The sequence below is a fragment of the Oncorhynchus mykiss genome, chromosome 9 (assembly GCF_057628025.1).
Source record: "Oncorhynchus mykiss isolate SJ-2025 chromosome 9, ASM5762802v1, whole genome shotgun sequence".
NCBI classification, from domain to species: domain Eukaryota; kingdom Metazoa; phylum Chordata; class Actinopteri; order Salmoniformes; family Salmonidae; genus Oncorhynchus; species Oncorhynchus mykiss.
In genome coordinates this window covers 69,285,116-69,299,112 of record NC_143030.1, presented here as the reverse complement: position 1 = coordinate 69,299,112, position 13,997 = coordinate 69,285,116, and the positions used below count along the sequence as shown (strand labels likewise).

The following is a 13,997-nucleotide window of genomic DNA, read 5'->3' as shown; positions in this document are numbered from 1 at the left end:
TGAGCAGCTTTCTACATTGACACCTTTAAAATGACTGGCACTTGGGGGAGCAAGAAATCAAAACTTAAGGTTGGTTGGATTACTCTCATAATATCATAATATTACATATTATATGTTATATTTGACAGATTTTGAACTCAAGCAAATGTTACCTTGCTCTTTTAAATTTCAGATAGATCCAATGATGTACAAGTACATTATTGGCATCATCAATGAACACAACCACTGGACTGTGACAGTAAGAGCAGTTAAGGCAGTACTAAGAACTAAGAAATACATACATAATACAGAATATACATGTGAACACATACACATGTGTAAAATGTGTGTGTGTCATATGTGTGTATTTATGTGTGTGTAATATGTGTGAATGTAATATGAGTGTATGTACTGTATGTGTGTGTAATGTGTGTGAATGTAATATGAGTGTATGTACTGTATGTGTGTGTAATGTGTGTGTAATGTGTGTGTCTGTCTGTCTAAACTTGAAAGGTTGTGCTGCCATCCCAGAAGAGGGCTCTGTTCCTCGACCCGATGGGGGAAAGGGCCAGAAAGATTCAAAGATGCCAGGGGGTGACAATGTAAAAACGGCTTTTAATTTTAAAAATGACAATGGAATCAATAGTCTTTGAAATGCTATACTGTTAATAATCTCTATATTGTAATCAATAAAGTGTTTCAAAATGCTGTACTTTTATTAACATAGATGTTCAGATCATTCCTGAGAGAGAAGGGGTGTAATATCTCCAGATCGGAGTGTGGTACCCTTCCTCACCCATGCCAACAAGATGTTACTTCTTGAGGGGTCTTTGCCTTGAAAGTAAGTATGAGAGTATAAGTAATGTACAATTAACCTACTGAAAGTATACTGACTAAAAGGCAAAACAGAACTGTCAAATAATATTATAGCTGTGTCGTTGTATACTTGTGATTATAATCTTAAGTGTAACATCATTTTGAAAACTGAAATGCCCATCACATTTTTTTCCCAGTTTGCTGAATGTGTTCTGAAGGAGGAGTTTGATTGTCTTTTCAAATACGGACAAAGATGTTTAACATCATGAGAGAAGAAATAGCAGTCACTCTCCTCCAAAACACTGGCATGTTCAATTTCTAATTTAATATAATTGTAGATTTAAAAAAAAAAACATTTATATGGATCTTTCAAGGTTATCTTTGATCCTACTTCTGATTAAAGGGCCACTAAAACACATGTATTTAAATCATTTTGTTACAAGAAACCTATTCTATTCCCTTGTTGCCTGTTCCCTGTTTGTTCAGAAAAATAAATGTAAAGATGTATAAACTACTTGACATTATGTTTTGCTAGATGACATGAGCTAACTGTGCCACTTCTGTGGGGAGGTGGACAATAATGAGGAAGACACTAACTGGGTGATTGCTTGTTCACTTCTAAAGGCACGTTTTTACGAGTACGAATTTGTATAAGCAGTAATATTTCTAGAGGTACTATTAGCCGCTTTGTCTGATAATGAAATAATTGTAATTCAAGAAAATGTATTTAATGTTTTAAATATATTAAAAATGTTCATCATAAATTTCAGATTGTTTGTAACCGCTGCCCACGTTGGTTCCACCAGTCCTGTATGAAAACCATCCCATCATTGGAGGATTGTGTCTGCGCTGCCTGTCAGGACGAGGTTAGGCTAGAGTTCCAGGCGACAGTATCACCTGGAAAACTTTCCATAAAATGTGGACTAAATGTTGAGTCGAGCTGTTGCAGCTTTCCAATTTGTTTATTTTATTTATTATCTTTTTGTATTTGATTTATTAAAAAACATGAGCTGGCGCACACTCAGAATAACTAGTTGTGTGGAGGTGCTGACTAACCGTGAATAAACTATAAACTATCAAAATAAAGAAAGTCTCACACTCAATATATAAACTCCCAGCAATTTAATGGGTTTTTACCAACGTTTCGGCATCACTGTGCCTTCCTCAGGGTAATGTCATGAATTATTGAACCAGGTTATGTAGACAAAGTGCAATTAGTGCAACCAATGACAATAGTGAGGGGTGTGTCATAATGATTAAGTTAATTAGAATTCCAGCATAATTTCTCATCCACAGTGGAAAGCTGTTTGGAATCAGGACAAATCACCAAAAAAGAGGTTGAATTTGTATGTGTGAAATTTCCCAAGATACCAACTTTCTAGACAGTCGTTAAATTACACAAACAAGTGTCTCCTCCTCCAGGTAGACAGACCCATTGTAGCAGCAATTGACTCTGTGACATCCAACATTTCTACATTTGTGGATTGGTTGAGAATCTCCCATTTTATGTCAAAGACACTAGTCACATGATCTCATTGATAGAGGGCTTAGGAAGGATACCAGAGGGCACCCTGCTGGCCACTTTTGATGTGGAGAGATTGTACACTAAGTACACACACTGGAGGCTTGCAGACGCTGCAACACTTCCTTCAGCCGAGAGACTCTACCCTCTACCCTTGCATTACAACTTGCTGAACTGGTACTATCCAATAACTACTTTGTCTTTGAGTCAGACTTTTTCCTTCAAAGTCGGGGTGTAGCCATGGGCTCCCCCTTCTCCCCCAACTATGAAAACCTGTATGTGGGACAATTTGAAGAAGCACTCCTTCATAAAACACAAACACACCCCTTACTTTCTAAAATACTCCTATGGAAGAGATACATAGATGATGTCTTTGTGCTCGGGGAAGGAAGTCAGCAGGAACTAAATGAATTCCAAACTTTACTAAACGAGAGCTCTGAATACCTCAAATTCACCATACAGACTGATGAGAGAAAAATAAACTACCTGGACTTATGGATTATCAAAGAGAATGATGCATTACACACAGACTTATATACAAAGCCCACAGACTGCAATACCCTGCTACATTGATAGTATGCATCCCCTTCCCCTCAAGAATGTTCTACCATACAGCCAGTTATGTAGGGTTAAACAAATCTGTGGCCACCAGACAGATTTGGACAGCAATGCTAAAGAAATGACAGATACATTCGAAATGAGAGGCTACAAGGACAAAACTCTTGATGCTGAAATGATGAAAATCTCTCAAAAACCAAGAAAGGAATTACTAAAAACTCAACCAAAGAATAAAAACAACGCAACCATCGTTTGCACCAAGTACACCAAGGGTTCGGAGAAAATGAAAGCAACCCTGAAAAAGCACTGGCATATTCTGCAATCAGACAAAAAAATTGCACACCTCTTCAAGGAACCCCCACTGGTGGTCTATAAGCGTGGTCGCAATATAGGAGATAGTTTGGTGTGATCTGACATGCCCCCTGAGCACACTCAGACACTATTGACACCTATCCCAAATGGGAACTACAAATGTGACTCATGCGCAGAGTGCAATATCACTATAAAAGCGTATTTCTTCAGACACCCACATACAGGTGGAAAGATCCCTGTTAGGGGATCATCTCATGCAAGACCAAGGGAGTAATCTATCTCATCACCTGTTCAAGTGGAAAAGCTTATGTAGGACAAACGAAAAGACAATTAAAACATGCTGAGCGCCGCAGCTCAATCAGGTGTAAGAACATTGACTATCCTGTAGCAGTTCACTTTGTTGAAGCTAACCATCCCATCTCCTCCCTCAAATACACAGGCATTAAGCATGTTGTTCTACCAAGGAGAGGAGGAAACATCGAGATTTTGGCAGGCAAGAAAATTGCCTTGCCGAAATCCTCCCCCTCTTCTAATGTCCTTAATTTTGTGGCTAGAGTCAAATACTTTCTGTGGCACACATCAGAGTCAAATACTTTCTATAGAACAAACTTCACATCAGGATATGCAACCGAAATGAATAATTAATGTATGTGTGTTGTATTAAACATAGAGGAGGGAGTAAAATGTTGGCAAGCAATAAACATTTCAGAACAAGGTCTGTACCAAAACAATTCGAGCTTCTACTTCTCAAAATGCACCTTTCCAGAAACAAGTCTCTCACTGTTGCCACTTGCTATAGACCACCCTCTGCCCCCAGCTGTGCCCTGGACACCATATGTGAATTGATTGCCCCCCATCTATCGTCTGAGCTCGTGCTGCTAGGTGACCTAAACTGGGACATGCTTAACACCCTGGCCATCCTACAATCTAAGCTTGATGCCCTCAATCTCACACAAATTATCAATGAACCTACCAGGTACAATTCCAAATCCGTAAACAAGGGTACCCTCATAGATGTCATCCTAACTAACTCGCCCTTCAAATAGACCTATGCTGTTTTCAACCAAGATCTCGGCGATCACTGCCTCATTGCCTGCATCTGTAAAGGGTCTGCGACCAAACGTCCACCCCTCATCACTGTCAAACACTCCCTAAAACACTTCTGTGAGCATGCCTTTCTAATTGACCTGGAATGACATTGACCTCATCCCGTCAGTAGATGATGCCTGGCTATTCTTTAAAAGTGCCTTCCTCACCATCTTAAACAAGCAAGCCCCATTCAAACAATTTATAACTAGGAATAGTTATAGTCCTTGGTTCACTCCAGACCTGTCTGCCCTTGACCAGCACAAAAACATCCTGTGGCATTCTGCATTAGCATCAAATAGCCCCCGTGATATGCAACTTTTCAGGGAAGTTAGGAACAAATATACACAGGCAGTTGGGAAAGCTAAGGCTAGCTTTTCAAACAGAAATTTGCATCCTGTAGTACTAACTCAAAGATGTTCTGGGACACTGTAAAGTCCATGGAGAATAAGAGCACCTCCTCCCAGCTACCCACTGCTCTGAGGCTAGGAAACACTGTCACCACCGATAAATCCACTATAATTGAGAATTCAATAAGCATTTCTTTACGGCTGGCCATGCTTTCCACCTGGCTACCCCCACCCCGGTCAACTGCCTGGCACCCACCACAGCATCCCGCCAAAGCGCCCACCATTTATCCTGTACCCAAATCCAGATAGCTGATGTTCTGAAAGAGCTGCAAAATCTGGACCCCTACAAATCAGCCGGGCTAGACAATCTGGACCCTCTCTTTCTAAAATTATCTGCCAAAATTGTTGCAACCCCTATTACTAGCCTGTTCAACCTTTCTTTCGTATCGTCTGAGATTCCCAAAGATTGGAAAGCTCCCACGGTCATCCCCCTCTTCAAAGGGGGTGACACTCTAGACCCAAACTGCTACAGACCTATATCTATCCTACCCTGTCTTTCTAAGGTCTTCAAAAGCCAAGTTAACTGTCACGTCGTCCTCCTCTTCATCCGAAGAGGAGAGGCGAGAAGGATCAGAGGACCAAAATGCGGCGTGGTATGTGTTTATAGTGAATATTTAATAAAGAAAGTACTGAACACTGCATACAAAACAATAAACAAATAACGACCGTGACGCTACAAATTAGACCTGTGCTGACACAAGCCACTGACATAGACAATCACCCACAAACAAACAGTGCAACCCAGGCTACTTAAGTATGATTCTCAATCAGAGACAACTAATGACACCTGCCTCTGATTGAGAACCATACTAGGCCGAAACATAGAAATCCCAAATCATAGAAAATCAAACATAGACTGCCCACCCAACTCACGCCCTGACCATACTAAATAAATACAAAACAAAGGAAATAAAGGTCAGAACGTGACATTAACGAACAGATTACCGACCATTTCGAATCCCACCGTACCTTCTCCGCTATGCAATCTGGTTTCAGAGCTGGTCATGGGTGCACCTCAGCCACGCTCAAGGTCCTAAACGACATCATAACCGCCATCGACAAGAGACATTACTGTGCAGCCGTATTCATCGACCTGGCTAAGGCTTTCGACTCATCATCACATTCTTATTGGCAGACTCGACAACCTTGGTTTCTCAAATGATTGCCTAGCCTGGTTCACCAACTACTTCTCTGAGAGAGCAGTGTGTCAAATCGGGGGGCTGTTGTCCGGACCTCTGGCAGTCTCTATGGGGGTGTCACAGGGTTCAATCCTTGGGCCGACTCTCTTCTCTGTATACATCAATGATGTTGCTCTTGCTGCTGGTGATTCTCTGGTACACCTCTACGCAGACGACACCATTCCGTATACTTCTGGCCCCTCTTTGGACACTGTGTTACCTAACCTCCAGACGAGCTTCAATGTCATACAACTCTCCTTCCGTGGACTACAACTGCTCTTAAACGCAAGTAAAACTAAAGGCATGCTATTCAACCGATCACTGCCCGAACCTGCTTGCCCATCCAGCATCACTACTCTGGATGGCTCTGACTTAGAATACGTGGACAACTACAAATACCTAGGTTTCTGGTTAGACTGTAAACTCCTTCCAGACTCACATTAAACTTCTCCAATCCAAAATTAAATCTAGAATTGGCTTCCTGTATCGCAACAAAGCATCCTTCACTCATGCTACCAAACATACCCTCGTAAAACTGACCATCCTACCGATCCTCGACTTCGGTGATGTCATCTATAAAATAGCCTCCAACACTCTACTCAACAAACTGGATGCAGTCTATCACAGTGCCATCTGTTTTGTCACCAAAGCCCTATATACTACCCACCATTGCGACCTGTACACTCTCGTTGGTTGGCCCTCGCTTCATACTCATCGCCAAACCCACTGGCTACAGGTTATCTACAAGTCTCTGCTAGATAAAGCACCGCCTTATCTCAGCTCACTGGTCACCATAGCAGCACCCACTCGTCGCACGCGCTCCAGCAGGTATATCTCACTGGTCACCCCCAAAGCCAATTCCTCCTTTGGTCGTCTTTCCTTCCAGTTCTCTGCTGCCAATGACTGGAACAAACTGCAAAAATCTCTGAAGCTGGAGATTCATATCTCCCTCACTAGCGTTACGCACCAGCTGTCAGAGCAGCTCACAGATCACTGCACCTGTACATAGCCCATCTGTAAACAGCCCACCTATCTACCTACCTCATCCCCATACAGTATTTATTTATCTTGCTCCTTTGCACCCCAGTATCTCTACTTGCACATTCATCTTCTGCACATCTACCATTCCAGTGTTTAATTGCTATATTGTAATTACTTTGCCACCATGGCCTATTTATTGCCTCAACTCCCTTATCTTACCTCATTTGCACTCACTGTATATAGACTTTTATTTTTATTTTGTTCTACTGTATTATTGACTATGTTTTGTTTATTCCATGTGTAACTCTGTGTTGTTGTATGTGTCGAATTGCTACGCTTTATCTTGGCCAGGTCGCAGTTGCAAATGAGAACTTGTTCTCAACTAGCCTACCTGGTTAAATAAAGGTGAAATAAATAAATAAAACGATTATTGCCTTGCCTGGTTTACCAACTACTTCTCTGACAGAGTTCAGTTTGTAAAGTTGGATGGCCTTTTGTCCGGACCTCTGGCAGTCTCTATGGGGGTGCCACAGAGTTCAATTGGAGGGCCGACTCTCTTCTCTGGAACATCAATGATGTCGCTCTTGCTGCTGGTGATTCTTTGATCCACCTCTACGCAGGAGACACCATTCTGTATACCTCTGGCCCTTCTTTGGACACTGTGTTAACTTACCTTCAGACGAGCTTCAATGCCATACAACTCTTCTTCCGTGGCCTCCAACTGCTCTTAAATGCAAGTAAAACTAAATGTATGCACTTCAACCAATCACTGCCCACACCTGTCCGCCCGTCCAGCATCACTACTCTGGACGGTTCTGACTTAGAATATGTGGACAACTACAAATACCTAGGTGTCTGGTTAGACTGTAAACTCTCCTTCCAGACTCACATTAAACATCTCCAATCCAAAATTAAATCTGGAATCAGCTTCCTATTTCGCAACAAAGCATCCTTCACTCATGCTACCAAACATACCCTCGTAAAACTGACCATCCTACCGATCCTCGACTTCGGCGATGTCATTTACAAAATAGCCTCCAACACTCTACTCAACAAACTGGATGCAGTCTATCACAGTGCCATCCGTTTTGTCACCAAAGCCCCATATACTACCCACCACTGCAACCTGTACGCTCTCATTGGCTGGCCCTCACTTCATACTCGTTGCCAAACCCACTGGAATCTCTGCAAGAATCTCTGAAGCTGGAGACTCTTACCTCCCTCACTAGCTTAAGCACCAGCTGCCAGAGCAGCTCACAGATCACTGCACCTGTACATAGCTCATCTGTAAATAGCCCATACAATCTACCTCATCCCATACTGTATTTATTTATCTTGCTCCTTTGCACCCCAGTATCTCAACTTGCACATTCATCCTCTGCACATCCTACCACTCCAGTGTTTAATTGCTATATTGTAATTGCTTTGCCACCATGGCCTATTTATTGCCTTACCTCTCTTATCCTTCCTCATTTGCACATGCTGTATATACATTTTCCTACTGTATTATTTATTGTATGTTTGTTGGTTCCATGTGTAACTCTGTGTTGTTGTATGTGTCGAACTGCTTTGCTTTATCTTGTCCAGGTCGCAGTTGCAAATGAGAACTTGTTCTCAACTATTCTACCTGGTTAAATAAAGGTGTTCTCAACTATTCTACCTGGTTGAATAAAGGTGTTCTCAACTATTCTACCTGGTTAAATAAAGGTGGAAAAAACTAATAGTCGAATAAGACATGGGAGAGATAATGAATTTTGGCAAAGGGATTTATACAAACCAAAAACTGCAGACATTATTAGCGCCTCCCCACTATCAAACGACAGAAAAAAATCAAATGAAACGCAGCCTAACGTGATCAGAAATCTCAACTAGCAAGCAAGTCGCAGCAATGAAGATTTGAGTGCGTGCGCGTTCACGCGAAGGGGGGGGGGGGGGGGGGATTCTGGCAGTGGGGAGCTTTTCGGCACAACACCTGTCCCGCTTGCCATGTGGTAGCAGAGAAAACAGTCTATAATTTGGGTGACTGGAGTCTCTGACAATTGTAATACAATATGATAACGCAGGGTTCGGCAACTACTGTATATTCAGCTGCGGGCCTATTTTTGTCAGAGGGGATGGTCGGGGGGCCGGAATATAGGCCTAATTAAAATCATCTGTACACTGAAAATTGACCACAACTTAGCCCAAAAAGAGATTGTATTTGAAAATCATAATTTTGTGCTTTGATTACAATGAGACACTCACATATTTCTCTTTATTCATGGGAATACTTGGGAACAGATTTCCTAAATTAAACACATTTTTAGCTAAATTCCTGGTGATTTTACAGTCTTTTTAGAGAAAAAAACGAAAATCCTGCAGGCTGCCAGTTGTGAAACCCTGTGATAGAGATTGCTAATTAGTCCCACTTTGTCTATTGAATAAAAATACCACATACTGTAAGTGTGATGTCGGGTTAAAAAGCATCGGGACTGGAACAAATATTGAGGACATTTTCTCAGGCACAAGGGTATGGGACAGTTTCCCAACACAGATTAAGCCTAGTCCTCGACTAAAAGCCATACTCAATGGAGAATCTCCATTGAAAGTGCTTTTGAATGCAGGACTAGGGTTAACCTGTGTCTGGAAATATGAATCTATGAGTATAAGGCTACGTTTAGACAGGCAGCCCAATTTTGATATTTTTTTTTCAATCATTTTATATTTTGATCAATCAGATTAGCTTTGAAAAAGATCTGATGTGACTCGTCGAAATACCAATTAGTGGGGAAAATATCAGAATTGGGCTGCATGTGTTTAAGCCTGTAATGTAAGTCTATTGATCCTCTTGTTGGTTCCCATGACAGAAGACTCTGGGTAATAATACACAAGAGACCATGTAGTTGCATGCATTACTTTACCAATTCAAATTAATGGCAAATCCTGTTGAGTAAGCATGAACAAGTTTATTAACAATGGGAACATAACTTGAGATTCCCTAATTCCCTATTCTATCCCTGCCTGACAGATTGCCACCACCATAGTTATACATTGATATTATGGCTATCTGGATAGGGGAACGATATTGACATATTGAACAATCTTGTGATTAGTTGCACCATAGCTCATGCTAATTTTCAACACCCGCCCTTAGATGGGTTGTTTTAAGTGTAACCAAATCACATGGCGTTTTTTTAATAGTCTATGTATACAACTTGGCTGGGTGGTCTACCTGCATGCAGGCCGGGCCTATCCCCTGGGGTGTAGTAGGAACATTAATGTAAGTGAAATGTGCCTAGTAAGGGCTTTGGGTCCTCTAAGTTTCCTGTGTGCGTACAGCAGTGTGGTTTAGACACCTTGCTGTGTGTGTGTGTGTGTGTGTGTGTGTGTGTGTGTGTGTGTGTGTGTGTGTGTGTGTGTGTGTGTGTGTGTGTGTGTGTGTGAGTGTGTGAGTGTGTGTGTGTGGGGGGGTTCGGACACCTAGCTGGTCCCCATCATCCCCATCCTGTCAGCGTGCTCTTCTGCGGGCCCTCTGCCAGTCCATGTTACAAATTGCACTCTATTCCCTATTTAGTGCCCTACTGTTGACCAGGGTTCATAGGGCCAGCCCATAGTGTGCACTATAAAGTGAATAGGGTGCCATTTGGGAAGAAGCCCTGTCCCTACCCTGTGATGAATGTCCATATGCCGGGAGTATTAACGTGGAGGAGCTGTGGAGATTCACACCAACAGGGACGACCATCTGGGCCCATACAGATATAGCATAGAGCTCTGCAAGGCAGCACACAAAGGAAGACCAGAGATAAAACACACATTTTGCATTATGTGGAAATGACTGAATATGCTGTAGTCAACCATTTTATGTGGCTGTGTTGTGTGCTGTACAATGCCTTTGCAAAGCTTGAAGTAAGGAATATCATATGCATCCTATGTTAAAATTATAGATTATATTATAGATCTGATTACATGGCCGTTTATTTGTCAATCATTATAATATACATCAATACCCACATAAAAGTAACTGATATTTCTCTATTATACTGAGCTCTTCAAATAACAGAAGGAAGAATGACGTTAAAACCATAGAAATAGAATGATAAGAATGTAATTCACACTATTTCTATAGATGAAACCATGCGACCATGAGACAAGAGATAACAACGATGTGTCTGGATTTAGATGTAGACTCCTCTCAGTCACGATGCAGCCAGGACCAACAGGAGAGGAAATCATTGTCATCGGTTCAGTAAGAGGAGACAAACAGCTCAACAAGCCTATCAATAATGTAACAGACCAACTGGGTATGTTGGTGGGTGGGTGGATGTTGTTAGTGCTCATAAAGAGAAGAGGGCTGCTCTGCTACATCTGGCACTATGGGAGGGAGGATAGCTTGCACTAACCAGCCTAGCACTGTGTTAATGTACAAGACAGGATGCTCCTAAAGAGGGCTTTGCCCTGCTACGCCTGGTACTGGCAGTATGGGAGACGATATCCTGTAGTGATCATTCTTCCTCCATGGCGATGGTGGTGGGCGATTGTTACAGGGCTCATTAAAGACAGGCCTGCTATGTTTGGCAGTATGCGAGAGAGGAAGGATATATTGTGATCCCATCATTATATTACAGTATGAATCACATCCCATAGAGCCATTGGTAGGAATGGTACATTAAGTGATCATATGGGGGCAGGTGATGAGTCGGGGTGGGGCAGGGTATTTGTGAGTCACTGAAACGACCTCAAACAACCACCAATAATTGAGTGTGTGTGTGTGTGTGTGGCTTTCTCAGTAGTTTTTCCGTCACCATGACACTATGAATCACAAATCAAATCAAATCAAATTGTATTTGTCACATACACATGGTTAGCAGATGTTGATGCGAATGTAGTGAAATGCCTGTGCTTCTAGTTTCCGACAGTGCAGTAATATTACAGAGAAAGAAAGAAAGAAAGAAAGAAAGAAAGAAAGAAAGAAAGAAAGAAAGAAAGAAAGAAAGAAAGAAACGCTCAGACAGGCATCATCCTTTATATTTCCCGGGCGTGTAGTAGTCCATGTGGCACTGTGACTGTATACGTCACTAGGCGAGATCAGCACCTTGGACAGCGACAGCGTCTCCTGTCACTACAACAGCCGAACGAAATCTGCCCTCCCCATCCCTAACTACAGGGATACAGAGAGGGTGCATCCATATCATACAGAGGAAACAGACTAATAACCGTAGAGTAGAAAATGGGAAGTGTCATACAGTTTTTCATTCTAGAAGGCTAGAATTCATTCCGGAAGTATAGGTCCTGCGTTGATTCATTATCAAAGTCGACCATTTCGAGGAGAAATCAGGCAGCGAAATCGAGCAGTAGGCTATCATCCTCATCGTCACCATCTGAGAGGCTAGCCTACCATATCAACGGCATTACTGCTGTAATTGCCCTCTCGGATGTGTAGACATCTCTATCTATGCGTCTGTAATTAAAAGATTGCAGCAACTGTTGTTTTGAATTCTGGTCTGTTGTTCTGAAATTTCGGTGCACCATATTTTCAACGCAAAGATAAAAGACACAGAAGAGAAATGCTGATGGGTATCGAATGAAGATGAGATGTATTGCTGTTTTGGGTGGCTGTATTTACAGCTACTTAACATGCAAATGCACTGGATTGTAAATTGGATCCACTCTGTGTGGACGTCGGGTGCAATGGGGTGGATCATTCTTGATGGATCAATCCGAAACATTACCGAGGAATAGAATATAAAAGAATTATCATGATCTGACCGCTGGGATGCTACTTAAGAACAATAAAAATACGATATAATCACACGCCTTCACCTAACTTCCATTACATCATCTTTCGGCACCCTTTTGGATTATGATTCTTGACAACAGTCTCAGATATGACTGTGTGACTGGTAATGGAATGTTGTTGTTTTTCACACCTCGCTCTACATTCTATTATGGCTCTACGTCACCCCGTTCTACATTTTATTATGGCTCTATGTTGCTGTCTCTTCCGCTAGTCATACTCTGGCTGTCTTCTGCTTTGGGTAGCAAAACATGGATTTTTGCTGCAAACCCCAAGTGCAATGCATTTGACGATGTGCAGAATTAAGATCGATAGTGCAAGCAATGGACTCTGACATTGTACGTTATAGGCCTGTCACGCAATTGTGGTGGTAGGGGTGGAGGAAACATCTCACTAGACTGCATTCGCAGAGTTGTTCGGTAATGAATATTGAGAGTGTCTCGAGCTTCTCAAGAGAAAAATCTCCCATCCGCATTGTTTTAGACACACATGCCATCAGAGACAACAACCAAGAGGTGGTCATTTATGTTTTACCATTTGACAGCACATTTACAGTAGGGTAGGCCTAACCCACAAGTTTGTTAAGCTCATCGGTAATGTTATTCAGAAGATGTATTGGTGAAAATTTGTCATACTTTATGTAGTAAAATAATTGGCTAAAAATAATAATACCAAAATTAATAATACCAATAACAACAATAATAGTATTATTAACAATAAGAACATTTTTAAATCAACGGCATATTTTATATTTGATTGAGACCACATTATTGTCAAATAGGTTTCATTCCCTTCCGAAGAATTCATGTAGGAAAAAATGTTCAAATATCGGATCCGAATGTTTTTCAACGAACTGAAAGTGCTGGTTTTTATGCGAGACGATTCGAGACAGCCCGACAGATCCGACGCAGATAGACCGTCCAGCATGCGGGGTCTAGGGATGGGCGGCTGCGGCTGGCCTCCCTTTGTGGACTGCTCCTCCCGGGATGACGAGGAGGAGTATTACGGGACGGAACCTCGACCTCGGAGCCTGGGCTTTGAGGAGAAGGACCCCAAACTGCAAGTGGGCATGGATACCGTGTCGCTCACCAGCACCGCAAGCAGCCTGCGCTGTCGTATCTGCTTCCAGGGCCCAGAACAGGTACTGTCCGAGATAGATACAAGCTCCTTCACGTTGTCCTGCTTTTCGCGCCACAACACAACACTGCTCAATTGAACCATAGGCAATAGCCCTATGCTGTCCATGGTGCTGAATGTTAGTGCACCTACAGGCCTATAGTTAAACCTATATGCCCTGGCTATATTTTGACCAGTTGCGAGTTGGTGTGTTCTGTGTTGACAAATTGATTTGGTTGAGAAAATACTGACAACTATTATTTGTA

At 42.1% G+C, this 13,997-nt stretch overlaps 1 protein-coding gene across 1 annotated transcript in view; it reads left to right on the top strand.

The window, feature by feature from the left end:
• The first annotated feature begins 11,916 nt into the window (after positions 1-11,916).
• LOC110532651 (E3 ubiquitin-protein ligase MARCHF9) overlaps positions 11,917-13,997 on the top strand; it is a 34,910-nt gene continuing 32,829 nt past the window's right edge. Inside the window, exon 1 of the mRNA XM_021616728.3 lies at positions 11,917-13,756. Within this exon, the coding sequence (XP_021472403.1) occupies positions 13,433-13,756 (324 nt within the window). The 5' untranslated portion in view covers positions 11,917-13,432. The remainder of the gene's footprint in view (positions 13,757-13,997) is intronic.